The 18,481-nt window shown below is 64.3% G+C and overlaps 5 protein-coding genes across 12 annotated transcripts in view; 4 read left to right on the top strand and 1 right to left on the bottom strand.

Moving 5' to 3' along the window:
* DAG1 (dystroglycan 1) overlaps nt 1–2,688 on the top strand; it is a 52,324-nt gene extending 49,636 nt beyond the window's left edge. For all 5 annotated transcript variants that reach the window (XM_061346940.1, XM_061346936.1, XM_061346937.1 and 2 more), the window contains exon 3: nt 21–2,688. In XM_061346940.1, coding sequence (XP_061202924.1) covers nt 21–2,429 — 2,409 coding nt within the window. In that variant the 3' untranslated portion in view covers nt 2,430–2,688. The remainder of the gene's footprint in view (nt 1–20) is intronic.
* A 1,245-nt stretch (nt 2,689–3,933) lies between these two features.
* Nucleotides 3,934–7,345, top strand: NICN1 (nicolin 1, tubulin polyglutamylase complex subunit). Of its 2 annotated transcripts, none has more exons than XM_061347001.1 (6): nt 3,934–4,124; nt 4,632–4,805; nt 5,221–5,337; nt 5,747–5,818; nt 6,718–6,822; nt 6,940–7,345. In XM_061347001.1, the coding sequence occupies exons 1-6, from the start codon at nt 3,960–3,962 to the stop codon at nt 6,979–6,981; spliced, it is 675 nt and encodes a 224-aa protein (XP_061202985.1). In that variant the 5' UTR covers nt 3,934–3,959; the 3' UTR covers nt 6,982–7,345. The 2 variants fall into 2 exon arrangements, with proteins under 2 accessions (XP_061202985.1, XP_061202986.1); XM_061347002.1 differs by having other exon boundaries at nt 5,224–5,337.
* Nucleotides 7,346–7,360: 15 nt separating this feature from the next.
* Nucleotides 7,361–9,552, top strand: AMT (aminomethyltransferase). The gene is made up of 8 exons (XM_061346992.1): nt 7,361–7,791; nt 7,863–7,943; nt 8,053–8,184; nt 8,322–8,400; nt 8,519–8,664; nt 8,746–8,926; nt 9,051–9,206; nt 9,317–9,552. Exons 1-8 carry the CDS (start codon nt 7,510–7,512, stop codon nt 9,493–9,495), a joined length of 1,236 nt encoding a protein of 411 aa, XP_061202976.1. The 5' UTR covers nt 7,361–7,509; the 3' UTR covers nt 9,496–9,552.
* A 53-nt stretch (nt 9,553–9,605) lies between these two features.
* Nucleotides 9,606–10,263, bottom strand: LOC133208825 (T-cell leukemia translocation-altered gene protein homolog). The gene is made up of 2 exons (XM_061347006.1): nt 9,920–10,263; nt 9,606–9,700 (listed from the first exon to the last, which is right to left on the bottom strand). The coding sequence occupies exons 1-2, from the start codon at nt 10,246–10,248 to the stop codon at nt 9,658–9,660; spliced, it is 372 nt and encodes a 123-aa protein (XP_061202990.1). The 5' UTR covers nt 10,249–10,263; the 3' UTR covers nt 9,606–9,657.
* A 25-nt stretch (nt 10,264–10,288) lies between these two features.
* Nucleotides 10,289–18,480, top strand: UBA7 (ubiquitin like modifier activating enzyme 7). Of its 3 annotated transcripts, XM_061346973.1 has the most exons (23): nt 10,289–10,356; nt 10,426–10,591; nt 11,144–11,412; nt 11,590–11,680; nt 11,764–11,905; nt 12,004–12,101; nt 12,195–12,341; nt 12,422–12,580; nt 12,759–12,866; nt 12,947–13,027; nt 13,107–13,262; nt 13,369–13,534; nt 13,612–13,808; nt 14,045–14,109; nt 14,296–14,479; nt 14,583–14,657; nt 15,002–15,182; nt 15,354–15,463; nt 15,550–15,636; nt 15,724–15,915; nt 17,748–17,849; nt 17,920–18,020; nt 18,306–18,480. In XM_061346973.1, the coding sequence occupies exons 1-23, from the start codon at nt 10,316–10,318 to the stop codon at nt 18,430–18,432; spliced, it is 3,045 nt and encodes a 1,014-aa protein (XP_061202957.1). In that variant the 5' UTR covers nt 10,289–10,315; the 3' UTR covers nt 18,433–18,480. The 3 variants fall into 3 exon arrangements, with proteins under 3 accessions (XP_061202957.1, XP_061202958.1, XP_061202959.1); XM_061346974.1 differs by lacking the exons at nt 12,759–12,866; nt 12,947–13,027; XM_061346975.1 differs by lacking the exons at nt 10,289–10,356; nt 11,144–11,412 and having other exon boundaries at nt 10,477–10,591.
* Nucleotide 18,481: the final 1 nt, after the last annotated feature.

The raw sequence follows: 18,481 nt of genomic DNA on the forward strand, positions 1-18,481 counted from the left end.
TTCTTTTCTTCCTTTGGTAGATCTCCGAAGCTGGGAAGGACTCCTTGCCTTCCTGGTTACACTGGAACGCGGAGAGCAGCTCCCTGGAAGGGCTGCCCCTTGACACGGACAAGGGTGTCCATTACATCTCGGTGACCACGCTCCAGCCCTTCCCCAATGGGAGCTATGTGCCACAGACTGCAAACGTCTTCTCTGTTGAGGTCCATCAAGAAGACCACAACGAGCCTCAGTCAGTGCGAGCGGCCATCCAAGACACGAGTGATGCAGCACCGTTTGTGTGTGGCTCGGAAGAGCCCGTCACCATCCTAACTGTCATTTTGGATGCCGACCTAACAAAAATGACACCAAAGCAGAGGATTGAACTCTTAAGCAGAATGAGAAGCTTCTCGGAGGTAGAGCTTCACAACATGAAGTTGGTTCCTGTTGTAAATAACAGACTTTTTGACATGTCGGCTTTCATGGCTGGACCAGGAAATGCAAAGAAGGTGGTGGAAAACGGGGCCTTACTCTCATGGAAACTGGGATGTTCTCTGAGCCAAAACAGTGTCCCCAACATCAGCAAGGTGGAGGCTCCAGCTAAGGAAGGAACCATGTCTGCCCACCTGGGCTACCCTGTTGTTGGCTGGCACATTGCTAACAAGAAGCCTCACCTCCCAAAGCGGATGCGGCGGCAGATCAATGCCACCCCTACGCCTCTGACTGCCATCGGGCCGCCCACCACTGCCGCGCAAGAGCCACCGACCAGGATTGTCCCCACCCCAACGTCACCAGCCATTGCACCCCCAACAGAGACAACGGCACCGCCGGTCCGGGAGCCCATACCACTGCCGAGGAAGCCTACAGTCACCATCAGAACGAGAGGCCCCATCGTCCAGACACCCACTCTGGGACCCATCCAGCCAACCAGGGTAGCAGAAGGCACTGGCACGGCCACCGTGCCAATTCGCCCCACGATGCCAGGGTACGTAGAGCCCACGGCGGTGATCACACCACCCACAACCACCACCAAGAAACCGAGAGTGTCCACTCTGAAGCCAGCCACGCCATCCACCACGGATTCCTCCACAACGATGACACGAAGGCCTACTCGGAGACCCAAAACGCCCCGTCCAACAAAGCCCCCCAGCACCACCAGATCCCCCATCTCCAAGCTGACAACAGCCTCGCCACCAACCCGCGTGCGCACCACAGCGAGCGGGATCCCCCGGCCCTGGGAGCCAAATGAGCCACCCAAGCTGACAAATCACATTGACAGAGTGGATGCTTGGGAAGGTACTTACTTCGAGGTTAAAATACCATCGGATACCTTCTACGACAAGGAGGATACCACCACTGATAAACTGCAGCTGACCCTGAAGCTGAAGGAGCAGCAGATGATAGAGGAGAACTCGTGGGTGCAGTTCAACAGCACCAGCCAGCTCATGTACGGCATGCCCGACCACAACCACATAGGGAAGCACGAGTACTTCATGTATGCAACTGACAAAGGTGGGCTTTTTGCGGTGGATGCTTTTGAAATCCATGTCCACAAACGCCCTCATGGGGACAAGTCTCCGGTGAAGTTCAAGGCCAGGCTGGAAGGGGACCACAATGCTGTGGTGAATGACATCAATAAGAAGATCATGCTGGTAAAGAAGCTGGCTCTGGCCTTCGGTGACAGGAACAGCAGCACCATCACAGTGCAGGATATTGCCAAAGGCTCCATTGTGGTGGAGTGGACGAACAACACGCTGCCCCTAGAGCCCTGTCCCCGAGAGCAGATCCGCACTCTGAGCAAAAGAATTGCGGATGACTCTGGCAGGCCGAGCCCGGCGTTCTCCAACGTCCTGCAGCCGGAGTTCAAGCCTCTGAACGTGTCGGTGGTGGGCTCTGGCAGCTGCAGGCACATCCAGTTCATCCCCGTCACAAAGGACGGAAGGGTGATCTCGGAGGCGACGCCGACGGTGGCAGCAGGCAAAGACCCCGAGAAGAGCAGCGAGGACGACGTGTACCTGCACACCGTCATCCCCGCCGTGGTGGTGGCCGCCATCCTCCTCGTGGCCGGCATCATTGCGATGATCTGCTACCGCAAGAAGAGGAAAGGAAAGCTGACCATCGAAGACCAGGCCACCTTCATAAAGAAAGGCGTGCCCATCATCTTTGCTGACGAGCTGGATGACTCAAAGCCCCCGCCGTCCTCCAGCATGCCCCTCATCCTCCAGGAGGAGAAAGCCCCACTGCCCCCCCCGGAGTACCCCAACCAGAGCATGCCAGAGACCACGCCGCTTAACCAGGACACCATCGGCGAGTACACACCGCTGCGGGATGAGGACCCCAATGCACCGCCCTACCAGCCTCCCCCACCCTTCACCGCACCCATGGAAGGCAAAGGCTCCCGTCCGAAGAACATGACCCCGTACAGGTCCCCGCCGCCCTACGTGCCCCCTTAACGAACAGGAGGATCTCGGGGGGCGGGGGGGGGAGAAGGGGCCTCCACTCCAGCTCCACACCAGTGCTGTCTGTGGGCCGTCAGCCCCCTCGCCAGCCGGGAACACAGAACCCCAGCAGACGCTCCCTGGCTGTGCCCGCCGCACTCGGGGGACTCGGGGGGACACTCCTTTTATTTTTGCCTAACAAGCTTTGGTTTTATTTTATTCATAGAGAAACGAAAAAAATCTCGGCTCTCGGCTCAAACACGCCTTCCTGGCGGCTGGGAGGGAGGGGACGGGATGGGTCGGGATGGGTCGGGCTGGGAGGAGCAGGCAGCACTGGGGTAGCACTCTGGGTCTCCGCTGTTTGCCTTTAACACTAACTGTACTGTTTTTTCTATTCACGTGTGTCTAGCTACAGGACGTAACATGAAAGGTAGCCTAAAACAAAATAATTAAATTCAAGGGACTTTCTGAAGTCGATGGTTTTAAGTTTTTACATTTAATCTGCTGTTCCCCTGAAGTGGGATGTGTAGGTTTGGGAAAGGGGAGGGCAGTGCTGTGCTGCAGCTGAGCTCCAGGGTGATACAGGGCTGGTGAAGGAGAGACCCTGGAGGGCAGCCAGCATCCTCCTCCTCCTCAGAGGTGGGGATCAGCTTCTAGATTTGGGGGTTGATTCTTTTGTTTTTTAATGAAAGAAATGCTATTTTCTCTCACATCCTGCAGTAGTCATCACTTGAGTCAGACTGGCTGCGGGTACCTCTGGCTTCAGCACTGTGCCCAGAGGGTGAGTGGGGCCCCCACGATGCAACAGCGTCTCCTCTTCCCCACGAGTACTGGGGTTGGGGTGGCCTGTTACTGAGCAAACCCCACACCCGGAGGGGAGTTTGAGTGGTGATGGGAGGGTTTCTCTGAGGCTGGTGCTGTCTCTTTGCCTCTACTTATGGAAGCGGTGCCGGAGCAGCCTCCCCGGCCCCTGGCTGCGGGTTGTGCACTTCCTCCCGGCTGCTCAGTGCCGGGATGCTGTTGGAAAAGATGAAAAGTTAAAGGGGCAGGGGGGGAAAGAAGGGAAAAAAAGGGGGAAGAGAAAAAGCAGGGCAGGATCAGTTCATAGTAAAAAAAGAACATCAGTGACGTCTCAAACCTAATTTTTTACAAGAGTTTTGATACAGCCTCCAATCGTTTATTAAAAGAGTTAAACCCGGTGTAGCGCTGCCCGCCGTTTGTACGAGCCCGGGCCCCGCGGCCGCCGCCTCCATCACTTCCCTCTCTTTCTCCTTGGCGCCGACCGCGCTCGGATCCGCGCTGCGCTTCCCCGGGGCGCCCTTTAGGGTCCGTTAGGGCGGGAGGAGCTCACGCACGGGGCCGCGCCCGCCGCTGCCGCCCTTGCCGGGGGTGAACGGGCCCCGTCCGCCGGGAACGCGTGTGCGCGGCCACCGCCCCAGCACCGGGCGAGCGGCGCCCCCTGCTGGCGGGAGGGAGGGCCCCGCTTCCGGTCGGCGTTGCCCCGGTGCCGGCCCCGCCCAGGAAGGGCGGCCGCGCGGCGCCGCCATGTCGGGAGCGGCGGGGCCGGGGCTGCCGGTGGGGCCGGGCCGCTCCCCGCTGCCCTGCGCACCCCGCCCCGCCGCCGCGCTGCAGCTGAGCGGGGGCACCGAGCCCGCCCGGCCCGGCGTCGCTGTCATCGACCTCCGTTTCCCCCGCGGCAACGCCGCCGATGTGAGTGCGGCCTGCGGCGGGACGGTACCGCTGTGGAGGGGACAGGGGTGCTGGGGGGAGTGGTCCCGGTGCGGGGAGGGGATGCCGGTGCCGGTGGCGGTGCCCGGTATTGCCAGGGACAACACTCGTACCGGTGTTGGGCGGGATGCTAGCGGTGGCCAGGTCCCGGTGCGCGGGGAGGAGTGATGCCGGTGCCCGTTCCAGTAGCGGGAGAGGGGGATGCTGGTGCCGGTATGGGTGGGCACGGGCGGTGCCTTTTTGGGGGGGGGGGGGAGGGTGTTACCGGTTGCGGTATGGGGAGTGAAGGCTCCAGTACTGGGGAGGGAGGGCTTGTGCTGCTGTGGGGTGGAGTTGCCGGTGCCGGTATGGGTAAGGGGGTTGCCGGTCCCAGTGCGGTGATGCTGGTGTGGGGGGTACCGGCTCCGCTAAGAGGGGTGCTGCTGCGGGGGATGCCGCTGCCGGTTTCGGAGGCTCGGGGCGGGGTCTGAGCCGCCGGTCCCGCCGCAGGTACAGGAGATCGTCTTCAAGAACTTTTACACGGCGTTCCTGAGCGTGCGGGTGCAGCGGCCCGGGCCCGGCGGCTCCCGGCGCTGGGTGACCTGCCTGCGGGACGTGTGCCTCATGCCCTGCCCGCACACGGAGCAGGGCGCCCAGGACTACTTCTCCCTCCACCGCAACCAGGTCGGCACGGCTGCACGGTGGCACCGCCCATGCTCTGGGGCTCACCCCTCCTTGCCCGGTCCCCAGTGCCCTGTGCTGATGTCCCTCCGTGTACACCCCCAAGAGCGAGGGTCCCGGTGCTGGCTGTGCCCCTGCCCCGCTCAGCCCAGACAGCCCCCACGAGGTGACATCTCCCTCGGGCTCCTTCCGCTCAGGGTGGGTTGGGGTTCTTTGGAGAAAGTCTAGGGTGAAGTGGCCTTGAAGGGCAGGTTGGCCGGGGCTTGGAGCAGCCTGGTCTAGTGGGAAGTGTCCCTGCCCATGGCAGCGGGCTGGAACCGGATGAGCTTTAAGATCCCTTACAATCCCAAAAGCTGTCCCTGTGCAGCGTGGCCTGGCCAGCCCCTGTTGGTGACTGCTGTCCCCATCCTTGCCCCAGCAGATGCTGTGTGACATGGAGCAGGTGACAGCAGTACGGTTCATCCTGCGGCAGCCCTCCCCAGTCTGGCTCCAGTTCACCATCGAGGAGCTGCAGGTTTTCCCCCCTGGACAGAAGGTGAGTGGGTGGGAGCTGCCCTCCCCGAATCCACGCCAGGCCACCGTTATCAAGTGTTGCTCCCTGCAGCTATTGGAGCTTCAGGCTCCCTCCTGTGGACACAAGGATGCGGGTCCAAGTCCTTATCCTTTGCTGGGGCTCTTGGGGGCCAAAGGGACGGATGGCTCCAGCCAGCCCCAGCCCTGCCTATTCCTGGGGTAGATGTTTGACAAGCAGGGCTGGAGCTGGAGGTTACTGCAACTCAGGGGTGGCAAACAACAACTCAAGACAACATTTCCTTTAATGGTGGTAAAGTGTCACTTACATCCCTAGCAATGCTGGGGCTTTGAACCACATAGCGTGCTGCATGGTGTGAGAGACGGAGGTGGTACTGGGGACACCCTTATGTGACCCTCTGGATGTGTTTCAGAGCCCCCAGATGGATTTCCCCTCCTGGCTCTCCCAGCTGACCCCTCCAGAGCAGCCAGCCAGCTTGCATGGGGTGAGTGACCTTGCTGGGGTACTGGGGGGAAGAGGGACCTGTGTGGGGTGCTGGCCATGGACCTTAGCATCCCTGGTGGGGCTGCTAGCCCCATCCCTGCCCCACTGGCTCCAGACCCTAGCAGGATGGTGCATGCTGCAGAATACATTGCCCAGCCAAGGCAGCCCATGGGCAGAGGGAGCTCACAGCTATGGTTCTGCTGCTGAGCTTGGGTGCTGTGGAGTCTGCGTTGCATCAGTGGCAAGGGTTCTGCCAGCCTCGGCAGGGCTGGGAGCACCAGTCCCTGCCCACGTCTGCTAGGGAGGACACCCCAGTCCCTTGCTTGGATCACGTCCCCCTTCTCAAGGGGTGTTCCAGGGAGATGCCAGGGGCATTGGCACAAGGCACCCACCAGCACCTTGACACTGCAGGCAGGGCTGGCCAGGGCAGAAGCAGTGCAGAGCTTCATCCCAGCCTGGGGAGCTGCTGCTGAGCCCATGGGTCCCACTTGGCCCCCAGGGTGAACCAGAACCTGCAGCCGGCTTTCTGTCACCAAACCCAGAGAGCACTGCAGAGGGAAGCAGTTGGGAAACTCCAGACTGTGCAATTAGGTGTTTAATCATAAGCCAGTGCTGTGCTTTCTGTCATCCTGGGTGCCTGCCAGCAGAGATGGGCTGTGTCGGCACCATAGCACCCAGGGCTCAGGGTCACCCATGTCCTCAGCCGCCCATTTTCCTAGAGTGGGGCCCTGCTTACCCTGCATTGAGAAACCACCAGCAGGTCGGGAGCATGGGCACTACTGTGATAGTGCCTGGTTCCTGGGGAGCACAGCCATGCAGCCACACCACTGCTCAAGCTTGCAGTCACTAAGCCCACCTGCCCCATTCCCACTCTGCAGCACTGTGCCTGTTTCTTTCCAGGAGCTACCTGACCCGGAGAAGGTGTCAGCAGAGGTCCAGCAAATGTGGGTGCTGACAGAGGTGATCCGCACTCGCCAGGCAGCTGCCCGCATCGGCCGCTTCGACGTGAGTTCCAGCACCCTGCTCGCAGAGCTTCGGCCTGGCCGCATTGCTGGGGGAGCCTCCTGCCAGGATGGGGTTTGGGGTGGTGCAGTGCAGGGCTGACATTGTTCTCTTTCCCAGGTGGATGGCTGCTACGATGTCAACCTGCTTTCCTACACGTGAGCCCTGGCGGTGCTGGCCGGAGTGAGCTGCCTGCTGCGTGCCCAAGTGGACTCCAGTGCTCCCACATCGGCCTTTGTCCCTGTGGCCCTGGGGGTGGGGGGGTTCTGGGCCCTCCCCGTGCCCTTCCCCAGCTCCTCCTGTGCTGTCTGCCCGCGGTAGCAGCACTGCCGCCCCGGAGGCCCCCGAGAGCCTCTCCCAGGCCGGTGCCCTCCAGCTCCCGTGGCTCTGCCGGTCCCCGCACCCTGCGTCTGCCCCAGGCAGCAGCCCCTGGCCCTGCCTGCGCGACAAAAGGCTCCCGCGGCCAGGGGGCACCGAGGAGATGCGGGGGGGGGTGCTTCCACCACCACTAAAAGCTGCTACGTTGGCCCTGCCAGTGCCTGCCTGTCTGTAGGGGGGCGGCCGTGGCCCAGCACAGCCCCGGGCCGGCGCCGGGGGGCGGGTCGGGGGGCGGGTCGGGGGCCGGCCGGACTCCATGTCCCAGGCGCCCCGGGGCCGTAGCGGGTTGTGCCGGGGAGGGAAGGAGGGAGGATGCTGCGGGCGGGCTGCCGCGCTGCGCTGTCCCGCCGCCCCCCGCAGGGCTCCGCGCCTCGCCGCGGGGCCGGAGAGCAGCGCCCCGGGGGGGCAGAGGCGGCGGCGGCCGGGGAGAGCCTCAAGCGGACGCCGCTGGACGCGCTGCACCGGTCCCGAGGCGGGCGGATGGTGCCGTTCGCGGGCTGGAGCCTGCCGCTGCACTACGAGCAAGGCCACCTCCAGTCCCACCTGCACACCCGCCGCCGCTGCTCCCTCTTCGATGTCTCCCACATGCTGCAGGTACCCTGGGGGGGGGGGGGGCACCGCGGGGGGCACCCACACGGCCTCACACCCCTCCCGGCCCATTCCAGACTCGTGTGTACGGCCAGGACCGCATCAGGTTCATGGAGAGCCTGGTGGTGGGGGACATCGCTGAGCTGAAGCCAGGACAGGTACGGGGGTCCAAGGTGTCTGGCAGGGCCACAGGCCCTGGGCATGTCCAAGAGGGACACAGGAGGACATGAGCAGCCTGCCCACACTCCTGAGGGCCATGTCCCACAGGGCACCCTAACACTGCTCACCAACGAGAGAGGTGGCATCGTGGATGACCTCATCGTCACCAACACACTGGAAGATCACCTCTACGTGGTGTCCAATGCCGGCTGTGCTGACAAGGACTTGGCCATCATGAGGGTACATGGCTGCCTGAACCCCGTGGGAGGGGGGAAGCGTGGTGGGAATGAGGGATATCTGTGGCTGCATGCACAGAGGTGGCTATGGCCACACATGGGGTTGGCCCCCATGGCAGCAGTGCGCTGTCACCCTGGCAGGGCAGAGCTGCAGAGCTGCAGGCCACCGGCGGTGACATCCATGTGGAGGTGTTGGACAACGCTCTGCTGGCTCTGCAAGGTAGCAGGGCCCACAGGGGCCTGCCCTCCTCTGGGCCCTTGCCCAGTGGATGTCAGTGCCCTCTTCCCATCCCACCCTTCCCTGGACACTGCCATCTCCCAGACACCTGCCTCCCCAGGTCCCTCCATGGCACGGGTGCTGCAGGCGGGGCTGTCAGATGACCTAGCCAAGCTCTCCTTCATGAACAGCATCACCACAACGGTCTTTGGCGTGCCAGGCTGCCGGGTCACGCGCTGCGGCTACACTGGCGAGGATGGCGTGGAGGTACCCTGGGAGCTGCGCCTGCACCCAGGCACCGAGGGAGGGGAAGGCCATGTCCCACTGACCCCACCGTGTCCCCTGCAGATCTCAGTGCCCGCAGGGCGGGCAGTGGAACTGGCTGAGCAGCTGCTGGGTGTCCCGGAGGTGTGGCCGGCAGGGCTGGCAGCCAGGGACAGCCTGCGCCTGGAGGCCGGGCTCTGCCTCTATGGAAACGACATCGACGAGACCACCACCCCTGCTGAGGCTGGGCTGATGTGGACCTTGGGTAGGCTGGGGCCACGTCCACTTCCTCCTTGGGGCAAGCAGAGGGGTGAGGTGTCCCCAGGTCCCCGACAGGGCAGAAGGGGCCCAGGAGACATCAAGGACCCTCACCCGTCTCTGCCCCACAGGGAAGCGCCGGCGCGCGGCCATGGACTTCCCTGGCGCAGGAATCATCATGGCACAAGTGAAAGAGAAGCCAAGACGCAAGCGCGTGGGGCTGACGTCGGTGGGACCCCCCATACGGCCCCACATGGCCATCCTGGACCCCGAGGGCACTCCCGTGGGTGGGTGGGGCAGCGGGGCTTGTGTGGGTATAACCCCAAACTGTGGCTGTGGCAAGGGAGGCTGCTGGGACTGCCAGCCCCTGCTCACCCCCCTGTCCTCATGTCCGCAGGCACTGTGACCAGCGGCTGCCCCTCGCCCTCCCTGGGCAAGAACATCGCCATGGGTTACGTGGAGGCAGTGCACAGCCGGGCTGGCACCACACTCACCGTCGAGGTGAGGAAGAAGCAGCACCCGGCCCTCGTCACCAAGATGCCCTTCGTGCCCACCCAGTACTACATGGCCAAGTGAGGCCAACGCCTGCTGCGGGCACAGTGCCCCAGCCCCAATAAATGTCCCTGCCCCAGTCTCCTGTCTCCTCTGTGGTGATGGCGGCAGGTGCCAAAGCAAGGGGTTGCAGGTGAAGCACAGCGCTTTAATGGTGCAGGCAGCGCCCGGCCGTCTTGGCAGTCCTCATTCCCGGTGTGTCTTCCCTCGTTCCATTGCCAGACCGTCCCTGCAAGAGAGGGGCAGCATGGGCAGGGCTGGCTGGGGCAGCGTTTACTGGGAGCACTGGTGTGGGGATGCGGCCGGGGGGGGCGTTGGCTGGGTACTGTGGCACTACCCGGCGGACGCTCGGCGGCATGCAGGGCTAGGGGGGGCTCACGGAGATGCCGGTGCCGGGCTGGGCGGCGGGGGTGAAAGCGGTCGGGGCCCGGTGTCGTTGGGGACTCACCAGGGCAGGCAGTGCCGCTCGGCAGCGCCGTTGCGTCCGGCCCGGCCTGCGGGGGAGAAGGAGTGAGCGTTGGGCCCCGCGGGCCCGGGGCCGAGGGCAGTTCCGGGGGGCCGGCGGGCGGAGGGGTCCGTCCTGTAGCAGAGCGCGGCCACCGCCTCGCCGTAGAGACGCCAGGCCAGGACCACAACGATCAGGCTGAGCCCCAGCCCCAGCCACAGAGGCAGCAGCTGGCACAGCTTGGCCCGCACGTCCTGCTCTGGGCACTCGTCCGCCAGCAGCCGGCCCAGCGCACTGAGCGCCCTCCACGGCGTCTGCCAGCCCGCCGACATGGCTGCCGGGAAGCACCGCGGGCGGGGCCCTCAGGGCGGGTGGGACCGTTATGGCGGGTGGGGCGTTATGGCGGACGGCGCCGAGGAGCGGTTGTACTCGCGGCAGCTGTGAGCGACGGGTTCGGGGCGGGGGCTGCGGGTGCCCCCCGGGTCGCGCTGACGGCCCGTGCCCCACAGGTACGTGCTGGGCGGCGGCGCACGCCGGTTGGCCGGGGCAGCGGTGCTGGTGTCGGGGCTCCGCGGGACAGGAGCGCAGGTGGCAGCGGCGCTGGTGCTGGCAGGGACCGGGCGCGTGGTGCTGCACGATCGCGGCGAGGCTTCCGTAGCCGACCGAGGCCAGCAGGTACCGCGGGGCCGGGTGGGGGCCCCCGTAACAGGGGCTGGTACAGGGGGGTGCCAGTATCGGGGGCAGGTGTGCGTGGGGATCCTCGTAATAGGCATGGGCAGGGGTCCTTGTAATGGGGAGGGTACAGACGAGGGTACAGGTATGGATGGGAGTCCCCATAATGGGTCTGGGTACAGATGAGGGTACAGGTATGGATGGGAGTCCCCATAATGGGTCTGGGTACCAGTGAGGGTCCCAATACTAGGTACTGGTGTGGGGGGATTTCACAGTAATGGGTGTAGGTGCAGCTGGGGGATCCCTGTTGCATGGGTATGGTGTGAGGGGGCTTCCAGTACCAGACATGTGGGGTACCGGTAAGAAATACAGGATGGGAGGTCCCTGTCATGGCCACAGCCCATGAACCTCTCATTGTCATGGGTAGGGCCCATGAGGTGTTCCGTATCACAGGTGTGGTCCCCATCAGAGGGCCCCAGCAGCATGGGCAGGCTCCTGTGGGGCATTCTGCTGTGGTGAGCATCCCCCCGAACCCGCCATGTGCCCACCCCACAGTTCCTCCTGCGGGAGAGCGACATCGGGCAGAACCGAGCCGAGGCATCCCGGCGGGCCCTGGCCGAGCTGAACCCGTGCGTGACAGTGGTGGCTTACACCGGGGAGCTGTCAGAGCCCTTCCTCACCTCCTTCCAGCAGAGCCCATCCGCAGCGCAGGCACGCGTGGTGGTGCTGACCGAGTCCCCGCTGGAAGAGCAGATCCGCGTTGGGAACTTCTGCCATGCCCAAGGCATCTGCTTCATCGTGGCTGACGCTAAGGGGCTGGCGGGGTAAGAGGTCTCTGTACAGGGTCCTGCTGCTGGCTCTGGGTCAGCTTGTCCCCAGAGTCCCCAGCCCTGCTCTGCAGCCCATCTCCCCCTCCCACTGGCATGACTGCTCTGTCCAGGCAGTGCTCAGGCACCTTGGTGAGGTGACTCCTCTGGCACAACCCCATCTGTCCTGTCCAGGCAGCTGTTCTGCGACTTTGGGGAGCACTTCATCGTTAATGACCCAGCAGAAGGGGAGCCGGTATGTGCTGCCGTGAAGCACATCTCCAAGGTAGGAGAACAGCTGTTGCAGGCTCCCCCAAAACACTGCTGCCTCCTCCAGGACCCCAACCACACATCCCTTCCCCTCCTCAGGGCAACCCGGGCATAGTGACATGCACAGGGATGGAGGGCAGCCGTGGCCACCTCTTCAGTGATGGGGACCTGGTGACATTTTCTGGTGTGGAGGGGATGACAGAGCTGAACGGCCAGGAGCCTGTCCCGGTGCAAGTGATGGGTGAGCCACCAGGCAACCCTGGCTGCTCTGGCCCAGGTTTGGTAAACTCCCTGGGTCCTTGGTGGTGACCGTGACATTCATCCCCTTCTCGTCCCCAGATGCCTTCAGGCTGAAGATTGGTGACACCAGGTCCTTCTCGTGCTACTGCTGCGGGGGCCTGGTTTCGCAGGTGCGCCTGCCCCAGGTGCACTCCTATGTAAGTGCCCCCTTGGCCCCGTGGTGCTGCCACATCCTGCCATGCCCCAGCCTGGCTGCCGTGCTCACCTCAGCCCTGGTGCTGTGTTGGCAGAAGCCCCTGTCCCAGGCACTGGCAGAGCCCAAGATCCAAGCGGCAAATCCCGAGGAGCTGCCGCGCAGCCGCAGCCTCCACGCTGCCTTCCAGGCCCTGCACGCTTTCCGTGAGGAGCAGGGTCGCCTGCCCCGGCCAAGGGCACCGGTGAGTCCCTGTCCCGCCCCTGCCCACCCTCCCGACCCCCACCACCCTGCCTGGGACTGCCCTCACCCCTCTGCCCGCAGGAGGATGCCAAGCGGGTGCTGGAGCTGGCGTGGAGCCTGGCCACGCAGCCTGGTCCCCTGGACGAGGACATCGTGCGAGCCTTTGCCAGCGTCAGTGCAGGGGATCTGTGCCCTGTGGCCGCTGTTGTCGGGGCCGCGGCAGCCCAGGAGGCCCTGAAGGTGAGCGGGATGCGGTTCCCGGGCCCTGCGGTCCCGCTGGTCGTGCTCTGCAGCGTTTGGACCACGAGAGGGCACTTGCTGCCTGCCTGGAGACACTGGCCTGAGCAGCAAGGCTGGGTTGGGATATGCGGACCCTGTTGGTCATGGAGCTGGACCAATAGCGCCCCGTTTGCCCCAGGCCATCACTGGGAAGTTCCTGCCCCTGGACCAGTGGTTGTACTTCGATGCCCTTGAGTGCCTGGCGCTGGAGGGGGTCACACAGCTGACAGAGGAGGACTGTGTCCCGGTGAGAGCACACACAGAAGGTGACTTGGGTACCAGGGTGTTGGGGCCTCCTGTGCTCACGAGGCTCCTCCATCCCAATAGAGGGGCTCTCGCTATGATGGGCAGATTGCCGTCTTCGGGGCCGCGTTCCAGGAGCTGCTGGGCCGCCAGAAGTACTTGGTGGTGAGCTGGGGTGGGCACCAGGAGAGGCTGCAGAGCGGGCAGCAGCGCCTGGGGAGCTGCAGTGGCTCTGCCCCTGCAGGTGGGAGCCGGCGCCGTCGGCTGTGAGCTGCTCAAAAACTTTGCCATGATGGGGCTGGCGGCCGGGCCAGAGGGGGACCTCACTGTCACTGACATGGACACCGTCGCCCTCTCCAACCTCCATCGGCAGCTCCTCTACCGTTCAGCAGATGTATCGGTGAGGCACCTGGACGCGGTGGCCAAGCTCCCCCCAGAGGGCACCCTGCTGGCCCCACTGGGCTGTGGGGTGGGGAGAGCTGCCCACCCTCTCTCTGCCTGGGCAGAAGCCGAAGTCGGTGGTGGCTGCAGCGGCTGTGCGGCGCATGAACCCCGATGTCCGAGTGACAGCTCATCAGAATCAGGTGGGACCTGCCACCGAGATGCTCTATGGGGATGACTTCTTCCGGCACCTGGACGGTGTTGCCAGTGCCCTGGACACGCTGGAGGCACGTGAGTGCTGGGAGGGGTAAAGGGGCCAAGCCCCTGGACATGCCCTCCAGCTCCCCAGCACCCCTGGCTCCCTGCAGGTGCCTACTTGGAGAGCTGCTGCTTCCGCTACCTCACACCACTGCTGGACTCGGGTACGGAGGGACCACGGGGGAACGTACTGGCCATGGTGCCCCACCTGACCAAGCTCCTGGGGCCGGCTGCTGCCCCTGAGGATGACACCTTCCCCATCTGCACGCTCCGGTACTTCCCTCACACCATCCAGCACACACTGCAGGTAGGCTGTGCCACACCGGCACCAGCACCCAGTGAGAGGCACTGGGACCTTTGTCTTCCTTTCCCGTTTCCCGGCAGTGGGCCATGCGCAGGATACGGCCCCAGCTGCTTCCTGCTGGCAGCACAAGCTCTACCGCTGGCCCCAGCCCCAGCATGGCCTCTGCCTCCCCCTGGGCTTGGGCTGGAGGGGATGTGATTGAGGGGTCCCAGTACTCAACACCTGCTGCCCCTCCACAGTGGGCCCGTGATGAGTTTGAGGGGCTTTTCCAGCTGCCTGCGGAGCATGTCAACCGCTTCATGGAGTGAGTGGGCCTGGGGGAGCGGTGCCAGGGGAGGGGCTGGGGAGAAGGGGACAGACCACCATGTCCCACCTGGGTGCTCCCAGCCCCGCAGCAGTGGTGCCAGGGGAGGGGCTGGGCAGAAGGGGACAGACCACCATGTCCCACCTGGGTGCTCCCAGGCCCGCAGCAGTGGTGCTGGTTTTGCAGGGATCCGGCTTTCCCAGAGCAGCTGCCGACAGGGAAGGCCGTGGAGGTCCTGGAGCAAGTGCGGAGGAGCCTTCAGGAGCGGCCACGGGACTGGCAGGACTGCGTGCGCTGGGCCCGCCGGCACTGGCAGAGCTGCTACCATGATGCCATCGCCCAGCTGCTGCACACCTTCCCCCCGGAGCATGTGAGCACAGTGCCCATGGGGCTGGCACCCCCAGCATCACCTGCCCTGCGCTGCCCGCCCCACTGCAGCATCCCAGGGCCTGACTTTGCCTTCCCTGTGCCAGGAAGTCAGGCCAGGTGTCCCCTTCTGGGCATGGGACAGGACCTGTCCCCATCCACTGATATTCAACCCCGAGAATGTGAGTGCAAGGGGGAGCTGTGGGGTCCCTGCTGGGGACAGCAGGGGCACAGTTGAGCCTGCGTGGGGGGTACAGTGCATGCCTGACTGTAGCTGTGCCCCCCTTGCCAGCCCACCTGGGGCTGCCAGGCACTGGGCTGGGTCTGTCCTTGTCTCCTGGTCAGCGAAGGCATTTATGGGAACAGCCCATGTGTGCCCTGTGGCTGGAGGAGGAGAGGCACCTCCATGTCTACCTCAGGACAAAGCCAGGCCGCTCTGCTCAACAGTGTCAGTGCAGGCAGTCTTTGGCTGTGTGGGCTCGTGAACCACCCCAAGGCACTCCATGGCCAACACTCTGCCCCACAGGACACCCACCTGGACTACATCATGGCTGCTGCCCACCTCTTTGCTCAGTCACACAAGATACCACCATGCAGCGAGCGTGCATCCGCCCAGGCTGTGCTGTGCAGTGTGGTCCTGCCGCCCTTCGTGCCCCAGGAGGGATTCCAGATCCACCTCTCAGAAGAGCAGGAGGAGGTGCTAGCAGGTGAGGCTCCCTGGGCCCCCAGGACATGTCCCCAGGCTCCCGGGTCCGGCCTGGTGGTAGTGGGGCTGCAGCGCTGCTCATCCCAGCCCCAGCACTCAGACCGAGACGGGGGCATCCTGCCAAGCCCCCCACTGTGCCAGGGTACCACCCCCGGGGTCCCTGTGCCCCCAGATGATGAGAGACTGGAAGAGCTCACCCAGGACCTGGGGCAGCAGAGACAGGAGCTGATAGGGGGTGGAGAAGCACAAGTGCCCCTGATGGAGCCCATCCACTTTGAGAAGGTACCCAGGGCTATGCAGGCAGCCCTGCTCAGCCTGGGGGTTGATGTCCCTGGGGGATGCTGATCTCCCCATTCTCTTCCCCACAGGACAATGACATCCACATAGACTTTATCACAGCAGCATCCAACCTGCGTGCAGAGAGCTACAGCATCCCTGCCGCCAGCCGGCTGATGGTAAGATGGGTAAGCCATGGGGGTCCCTGCCTGTGCAGGGGTCCCCATCCTGTGCAGGGCAGCCAGTGACACCCCTCCTGTCCTCAGAGCAAGCGGATCACAGGGCGGATCGTGCCTGCCATCATCACCAGCACAGCGGCCGTGGCTGGGCTGGCGTGCCTGGAGGTCTACAAGCTGGCGTGGGGGTGCCGGGACCTCAGTTGCTACCGCAACAGCAACTTCTCCCTGTCTGACTGCCTGCTGCTCCGCTTCCAGCCCCCCCCATCTTCCGTCTACTGGGTAGGGCTTTCTTCCCCAGGGCAGGATGGGGCGGGGGGAACACCCAGGGGTCTTGGGGTGCCCCAGTTCTCAGTGGCAGCTGATGCGGGGCCATGCCGAGGGGACCTAGGAGCAAGGCCATGCAGGAGGGGACAGCCCTGGCCATGGGGCTCCAGAAATGGATCCAGGTACTGCAACGGACCAGGCGCATTGCCAGGCAGCGAGGAACCAGCTCCTTCCTGTGTCTGCCCCCCGGGACCAAGTGGCTCCCACTGTCCCACTTGCCTCGGCTGTGGGCCCAACTGGGACACTCTGGGGTGTCCATGGGGCTGAGGCAGCCCCACTGCCCCACAATGGGCCCCATGATGAGCCCCACAGCCAGGGGGCCACAGCAGCTGCACACATCTGGCTTATGGAAACCAGCTGCAGCAGCCAGAGCACAGCTGGCACCGGGCCGGGAAGGGCTGTCCGGGGGGAGCGGGGCCGGGGGTCCTGATGGCGGGGGGCCAGGCCGCAGCCGCTCTGCCAGGGGGAGCGTGGGGGCCGGGGCAGGGCCAGATTGGGACCGTCTGGGCAATAGAGGCCCCTTTGTCTGGGGGTTTATGGCGTGCGAGGCAGCCCTTCCGGCATGGCAGGAAGCGCCGATTGGAACCAGATTGGCCCGGGGGGCCCAGGGCCGGGGGCAGGAAGAGGGGGAGGGAGGCACATCCACTGCCTTAGCCAGCTCCAGCACTGCTTCGGGCTGCCCCATAGCCCCCTCACACTCCACTGCCTGCCCAGCCTGCTGCAGCGTGGGGGCCGTGCCCCGGGGTTGGCACCATCCCTGCGTGGAGGATGCTGCTGGTGCTGGCCATGCCCTGGAGAGCAGCCGGCACCTCTGTGACCCTCGTTGGCAGGATGTTTTGTGTCCGGCTGCTTAGCCACGGTGGGAGCACTTGTCTCCTAGGCCTGTGTGGCATGACCTGCGGTCCTGCACGGCCTGGGGAGCCCACCTGAGCGACAGCCTCGGATGGATGCGCTTTCTGGGGTGCTGGGATGCACAGTGGCTTTTCCTCTGTGCTGGGCAGTCGCTGCCCTGGTGAGGATGGGGTTAAGCCCTTTCCGCCCTGGTGAGGATGGAGTTAAAGCCTTTCCACCCTGGTGGGATAAGTGCAGGCAGCAGAAGGTGAGAAGGCAGCAGAAGGTGAGAAGGCAGCAGGAGGCAGGAGGGGAGCAGCCAGGTGTGAGCACCCCTTCTCGAGCAGGGCTGTGGCCAGGGCCAGGCCGGATCTGGTGCTGCCCGCAGCTAGGGCAGATGGCAGCGCAGCCGTGCCAGACACATGGGGCTGCATCCGGCACTCGGCCCCAGGGCTGGGGCCTCGCTGGCCCCCTTGGGCAGGAGCTGGGCTCTGTGCAGGGGAGGTGGGGGGGGGGATGAAGGCGTGAGAAGAGGCAATTGTGTGGGGCTGGGCAGCACTTCAATGGCCCTTTGTGCGTCTTTCCTGGCCCACAGTTGGGGACAGGGACAGCCCCACACCAATCCTGGCCCTTGCAGTGGTGGTGGGGTCCCTGGACCCTGGTTGTGCTGCGGGTATGGGGGGGGGGGGGTGATAGCCATGCTGCTGTTGCCCCCCAGGCCCAACAGTGGTAGGAGGAGGACTGTGCCCCTCCATACCCCTGGATCTCAGCAGGGCTGGGAAGACAGTTGTGTCCCCATTGCCTCTGGACTACCATGTGTCCCTGTCCCCCTGCCTCAGACCGGTCTCTTGCTGTACCCCAGCCCTCATGCCCCATCAATCCCTGCTTTATGGGGCTGGGCAGTGGGGATGTGGGGTGCCAGTGGGCATCCTGCTACCCTGCAGTCCCACTTGCAGTACCGTGGGCGGGAGTGGAGCTGCTGGGACCGGCTGGAGATGCGGGCAGTCAGCGCAGACGGGGAGGAGATGACAGTCCAGAACATACTAGACTGGATGCAGGTGAGCCCTGCATGGGACCCAGCACCCAGCTGGATCACCCTGGCCGGATTCTGACACCCACCTCTTGCAGAGGACACATGGCTGGACCGTGACCATGCTCCTGCACGGTTTCACTGTGCTCTATGACAGTGGGGAGAACGAAGGAGTACGAGCCCTGATGCAGAAACAGAGGTAGGTCCACAGCTCTAGGCCCAGTCCTGCCCTGGGGGTGCTGCCGGACACATCTTCCTCCATCCTGAGCTGCTCCAGCTGCAGCGCAGCTCCCAGCCAGCTGCTGGATAAACATCCTGCCGGCAGCACTTCCCATGGCGAGACCCCTGCCCGGCCCCTCGCTGCCGGCCCCTACATCCCCCCAGCCTGGCCAGGCGCCCCAGAGGGTCCTAGGGCTCCCCTGGGGCACCAAGGCAGCCTAGGGGGGACAAAAGCGAATCCCAAGACCCCCTTTCCCTGCTACAGGTTATCAGCAACCCTGGAGAATGCCGGGGAGCCACAGCAGCGTGTGCTGAAGCTGGAGTATGTGTGCGAGGAAGAGGATGCTGAGACTGAAGCTACCCGTCCCCCTCTCATGTGCTTCCTACCCTGAGTGAGGGGCTGGCATCCCCCGCCCCATGCAATAAAAGCTGCAGGATGCG

Source organism: Neopsephotus bourkii, unplaced genomic scaffold (genome assembly GCF_033783945.1).
Source record: "Neopsephotus bourkii isolate Nb327-2 ecotype Australia unplaced genomic scaffold, CSIRO-AGI_Nbou_v1 NB_284, whole genome shotgun sequence".
Classification (NCBI taxonomy): domain Eukaryota; kingdom Metazoa; phylum Chordata; class Aves; order Psittaciformes; family Psittacidae; genus Neopsephotus; species Neopsephotus bourkii.

Excerpts from the sequence above, each read along its gene's own strand:
- NICN1 (XM_061347001.1), top strand. The coding sequence starts at position 3,960 with ATGTCGGGAGCGGCGGGGCCGGGGCTGCCGGTGGGGCCGGGCCGCTCC. Across the intron at positions 4,125-4,631 it reads CCCGCGGCAACGCCGCCGAT|GTACAGGAGATCGTCTTCAA; the intron begins GTGAGTGCGGCC and ends GTCCCGCCGCAG. Across the intron at positions 4,806-5,220 it reads TCTCCCTCCACCGCAACCAG|CAGATGCTGTGTGACATGGA; the intron begins GTCGGCACGGCT and ends TCCTTGCCCCAG.
- AMT (XM_061346992.1), top strand. The coding sequence starts at position 7,510 with ATGCTGCGGGCGGGCTGCCGCGCTGCGCTGTCCCGCCGCCCCCCGCAG. Across the intron at positions 7,944-8,052 it reads CTGAGCTGAAGCCAGGACAG|GGCACCCTAACACTGCTCAC; the intron begins GTACGGGGGTCC and ends CATGTCCCACAG. Across the intron at positions 8,927-9,050 it reads TGGGCTGATGTGGACCTTGG|GGAAGCGCCGGCGCGCGGCC; the intron begins GTAGGCTGGGGC and ends TCTGCCCCACAG.
- LOC133208825 (XM_061347006.1), bottom strand. The coding sequence starts at position 10,248 with ATGTCGGCGGGCTGGCAGACGCCGTGGAGGGCGCTCAGTGCGCTGGGC. Across the intron at positions 9,701-9,919 it reads GAGCGGCACTGCCTGCCCTG|GGACGGTCTGGCAATGGAAC; the intron begins GTGAGTCCCCAA and ends CCTCTCTTGCAG.
- UBA7 (XM_061346973.1), top strand. The coding sequence starts at position 10,316 with ATGGCGGACGGCGCCGAGGAGCGGTTGTACTCGCGGCAGCT. Across the intron at positions 15,183-15,353 it reads GCAGGAGGAGGTGCTAGCAG|ATGATGAGAGACTGGAAGAG; the intron begins GTGAGGCTCCCT and ends CTGTGCCCCCAG. Across the intron at positions 15,637-15,723 it reads CTGCCGCCAGCCGGCTGATG|AGCAAGCGGATCACAGGGCG; the intron begins GTAAGATGGGTA and ends TCCTGTCCTCAG.